General features: G+C 48.4%; 1 protein-coding gene across 1 annotated transcript in view; it reads right to left on the bottom strand.

Moving 5' to 3' along the window:
- Positions 1 to 5,000, bottom strand: part of LOC125044702 (tripartite motif-containing protein 45-like) — a gene marked incomplete at its 5' end in the record, with an annotated part of 6,145 nt that overhangs the window by 1,127 nt on the left and 18 nt on the right. Inside the window, 9 exon segments of the mRNA XM_047641568.1 lie at positions 1 to 48; positions 203 to 314; positions 1,832 to 1,967; positions 2,429 to 2,579; positions 2,837 to 3,007; positions 3,337 to 3,487; positions 3,600 to 3,930; positions 4,373 to 4,531; positions 4,686 to 5,000. The exon segment at positions 1 to 48 is cut by the window's left edge and continues 130 nt beyond it; the exon segment at positions 4,686 to 5,000 is cut by the window's right edge and continues 18 nt beyond it. Of these exon segments, the coding sequence (XP_047497524.1) occupies positions 1 to 48; positions 203 to 314; positions 1,832 to 1,967; positions 2,429 to 2,579; positions 2,837 to 3,007; positions 3,337 to 3,486 (768 nt within the window).

Raw genomic sequence — 5,000 nt, 5'->3', positions numbered from 1 at the left:
GCTCGCGGACTGGGAGTGGGAGACCACCGTCATCTCCATCGGACTGCCCTTGGGGTCAAAGCAAAGGAAAAAGTTTTAAGTGATGAACATAAATGCACAGTTTGAATATAAAGTCATGTTTTATTTAAAGTAAATCATATTAAATAATACACAACAACTTTAATTCAATCCCATTAAATAATTTAGAGGCCGCAGCGCTCACCTGAATGTGGAAGCCCAAGATGGTGACGTGCAGAAGGGCAGCGGAAGGCACCGGGGGGCTGAAGGTGATTTCGTAGGAACCGTCCTCGCGGTCCCGGACAGAGCAACCGCACCTGTTCGTACATAATGAAGATTAGCACAATGACCTGTCAGAAAAATGAATTTACAAGAAAATACAACTATTACAAGAAAAAAAAGATTAATCGAAAATCCATGTGGTAATTGATCTATTTATTTAACATTTTCTGCCGCGTCAACATCAAAGGTCATTAGCGGCGTCAAATAAAACGATAGGGTGAGGCTTAGGGGCGAAAAGCCCCCGAGAGTAACATAAAGTCCGATAAAGTCTTGTGGCGAAAAGGGATAAAAACGAGTTAAGGATTGGGATAAGTGGACAGAAGAAAGGGATGATGAAGAGAAGGAAAGAGAAAGGAGGAGAAGAAAAGACCATGCCAAATTAGTTGAGTTAGGGCTGAGGCCCAAGGTAGGGGAGATTCCCAACAATGGGCCTCAGTCTCCGCCTCCTAAGCCCGCCCACGGCAACAAGCAAGGGACGGGGGGGGGGGGGGGGGGGGGTCAGCTCAGTCTGAACAGCACTCGCCAGTCATGAACTCATCTGATGTTACAGTCGTCAAAACATTCTGTTTCTGAGATCTGTGTTACCGACACATTGAGCATATTGGAAATAAAATATTAATGAATATGTCTTTATAGTGCAAATTCACGTCGAGTCTTCCATGGCTGGGAGACTCGACCATGGAAGATAAATTTATTTTATGCATATTTTATGTAAGCACAGGAATAGGTAAAATGTATTTCATCTATATTTCTTTAATAAATACTATATGTATCGACATTCATTTTGGTTTTACCGTGACTTTCATTTTTTTGTTTACATCCGTTAGACGTACATCTCACAGGCAAAACAGTGCGTTGACGATACTGCTCTCATTAGGACCACAAACACTACCTCAACATGTCAATTTAATGAAGCAGTCTGGCTGTCAATGCTTTGGCGATCCTTTATGAAAAACTCGAAGCCATCTAACAGTGTGGAAGTTTCGTTCGTATGGATACTTTGCACTTCTATTAGGTATTTTGTAACATCAGAACAACACATATATGGCAGTTTCATTGAATCGGCCGGTTACCCTTTGCCCGAGTAAGATTCATTCCAATGGCTAGTTTACATGCCATCGATGCATAATTTGTCTGCATTTGTGTATCATGATATTTAGTTGTTAATGATTTGCAGTGCCCAAATCACGAAATCTTCATGAAATAAACATGAAACAATAATTCCCTGAAGTTACAAAGACAACATGCAATTAACACGCCCTTTTGCTGTCGGGGTAGGACGTCTTCAAGATAGAGGCCCATAGATGTAAACACATACGCGCGAGCACACACACACACACACACACACACACACACACACACACACACACACACACACACACACACACGCAAGCACGCGCGCACGCACGCACGCACACACACACACACACACACACACACACCACGCACGCACGCACGCACGCACACACACACACACACACGCACGCACGCACGCACGCACACACACACATATGTGGATGAGTATGTGTGCACTACTTGGAGAACAACTCACAGGGCGTTGCCATCGCGCGTGAGGACGGCGGCATGCAGGTCCTCCCCACCGTGGGTTATGGGCTGCCCGTCGGCGTCCCGGGCCACGACCAATGCCGTGACTCGTGCCCCCGCAGACACACTGCTCACGTCACACACTGAGAAGTCAAAGTTTTACAATCAATGTATAATTACGTACATGCAAAAAATTGGAGGGCTATTACAACTACCGCTTAGGAAGCCTATATTATCTTGAAAAGTGTCTGTGTCCCTACGATCAAACCTGTGTTGTTTTTTGAAGATTTCAGCGCGTTCTGAATAAATTCGACTAATCTTTGATAGCAAACTTTCAGAAGACGCTTCCGTGTGTCACGCAGGTGTGACTCTGGCGTGAATGTTCTTTATCGGCTGTCTAGAATGTCGTGAGAGGAGGTAATATACTGTTACATCTAAAGTATTTTTTTCTGATCAGCTTTCGAATGTGAAGTCCATCATATTCAATTTTTATGTCTTGATTTCTGAGCTTGCGTCCTGAGAACATTGTTCACCTGTTATAACATTAAACCATTAAGCTTTAGATCCGATAATTCACTTCATTAAATATGTTGAATATATTTACATGGTTTTAGTCTTGAGGTGGCCGGGTCGGCCGGGGCGTCTGCTATGACGCCATGGATTTTGTGACCTCTGACTCGGCCGGCGCGGTGTTCACGCAGTAGGGCGAGCCGTTCCCATCTCGTCCAACCGCGAACCTGCTCGGCCAGCAGCGCCTTCGAGAGGAAGGAAGCAGAACGGCGTGGTTAGCTCTATACAGATGGCGGAGCTTTAGGGACTTTGCTATCTACAAAGTTAATTCATGCATTCTGAGTTACGAAATACAGCAATATTTATTTGTATTTGGACAGTTAAGATAAGGTTAGCTTACATGGTCATGACTCTTCATTAAACCTCAGTTAAAAATAAATGTTAAGATGTCAGTGGATGCCGTAATCTGCATTACTGAAAGAATTGAGCCCTTCGTACCGACCTGCAGCCTGTGAGTCACGAGGGGCGCCAGGGCAAGCGCCTCCGCGTCGCCCGCGTGGCTTAGGAGGTCGTGTGTCAGGTCGCATCCCTGCCGGAGCCACGACGCAATCTGCCCCGCCCGCTGCGACTCCGTCACGATCCCCCGCTGTGCTCGTTCACATGCCTGCCGCACCTACATGGGTATCACGCCTTGACATTAATGATGACGTGATCTTGAATACTCGGTTGATTAATTTTCCCCGCAGCATCACGATGGCATTTTAAACAACCAACTTCCTAAAAATACTCATGCATGATAACTGCCTCGGCAACTTCCAATTCATGGACTAATACTAATAGAGGATGGGAGCACAGTAAGGACGGCTCGAGGCTTCTTCATCAATAGAGTTACAACTCAAATACCGAGAGCGAGAGCAGGATGAAAGAGCCGGGCGAAGCTAGATCTTCGCAAATCTCCACTGTATTGCAGGAAGCGACCGCCTACTCATGATGACCACTGACCTGCCTGAGGAGCGCGTGGCGGTGCTCCTCCAGGGCCAAGATGTAGTCGTCGATGAAGGCGTTGACCTGGTCTCCGACGGCTTTGCCCCTCTGCTGCACTCTGGCTGCCGCCCCCGTGAGCTCCTCCACTGTGCTCAGGAGGTCATCCATTCTGCAAGCCGACAGGAAATTAGAGTACAGGGGAGGCATTTGGCTTTCCCCTCTTGACCATGTCACATTTTTATGCTTAGGTAATGCAGTGTAGTTACTGAGGGCAGGCTGACCTCGTGGATGCCTTGTCAAGCAGGGTGGTAAGGTTCCTGCGAGCCTGGGGTGCCTCCTGGTCGACGGTGAGTGTGGGGTGCCCGCGGTGGAGTGTGGCGAGGCAGGCGGCGCACAAAGGCTCGTGGCAGCTCCGGCACCACCACCCCACCTCGCCCTCGCCGTGTGTGGCACACACAAGCGTGTGAGCTACCTCGCGGATACCTAGACTACGTGCTTCCTGAAGAGAAATGACGGCGTGGTGGGTGGTGCGGCGCTGGCGGGTATGGGCGTGGCTACACAGGCGGCACAAGTTGACGGGACATGTGTTGCAGCGCTCCTCGGCCACGACGTCTGGGGTAGAAACGGCTAATTGAATCCACACCAAAATCTTGGTATATTCGGGAAACGTTTTGTATTAGGCACAGAGCACAAAGCAAATCTAATCCTTGAGGAACAAATAATTTATCAGTGAGTCATTTAACGTACTGAGAGCGAAACCTTTATCACGCACTAAGTCTTAAGGCCTGTGGAACACCAGGCCCTCCCTTGCGCCAACGGTAATGACGCTACACGCTCTCCTCACTCAGTAGGCTCATTTGCAACTTGCAATGGAGCCTTACTTTCAGTTACATCATGCGCAGGTAATGGCTTATGCCCTGATGTCCAGGGAATGTGCATGCAAATAAATACAGAGCTAGCGAATATTAATATCTATCACCACTTGGTATCAAATTGTGAGTTTACTTTTCCAAAACTATTCCCGGAATGATCGCAACTAGTTTTTCAGTCTCACCGTCATGACAGAGGTCGCAATATACCGTGGTGGAAGAGGAGTTGAGCGCTTCGAGGACCAGCTGCTTCTGCAGGACATAGTTCAGAGGGAAACACTCGACGCCCCCTGGAGGGACATGCGCCTCGTAGCCACACTCTGGACACCAAACCACCCACACTCCTGCACAGCCGAAGGGAAGAGATAGAATATTTAAGCACAGCTACATCTGAGAATATTCCACAAATTACCGCTATAACTTGTTATTTTTTCTTTCTGACTGGCATCAGGTCAAGTTGGCAGTCCACTCTAACGAGACGCTCAGTCCGCTGCTTACCTCTGTCCCGCAAACCGCTCTCGGAGCCCGAAGACCTCCCGCTTGACCTCGTTCTCGAAGAAGATCGCGAGTCGATGGTGCTGGAGGGCGACCCTACCTCTTCATCCAGAAGCGAGGGCGCTGCCTTAGTGTGAGTTTCTCCCTCGCCTGGTGTGGGCGTCGCGGTTTGCTTGGGGGTGTGGCTGCTGTTATAGTTGTTATTGGAACAGTTTGGAGAGAGATTTGTGAGGAGCTCTATCACAGAGTCGAGGTCATCCGGGGCGCCCCACTGGCTTTGCTGGTCCGAGTCTTGAGCAAGCTGGTGGTGGTGATCCT

Source organism: Penaeus chinensis, chromosome 36, assembly GCF_019202785.1.
Source record: "Penaeus chinensis breed Huanghai No. 1 chromosome 36, ASM1920278v2, whole genome shotgun sequence".
Classification (NCBI taxonomy): domain Eukaryota; kingdom Metazoa; phylum Arthropoda; class Malacostraca; order Decapoda; family Penaeidae; genus Penaeus; species Penaeus chinensis.
This window is presented reverse-complemented; position numbering and strand designations above follow the sequence as displayed.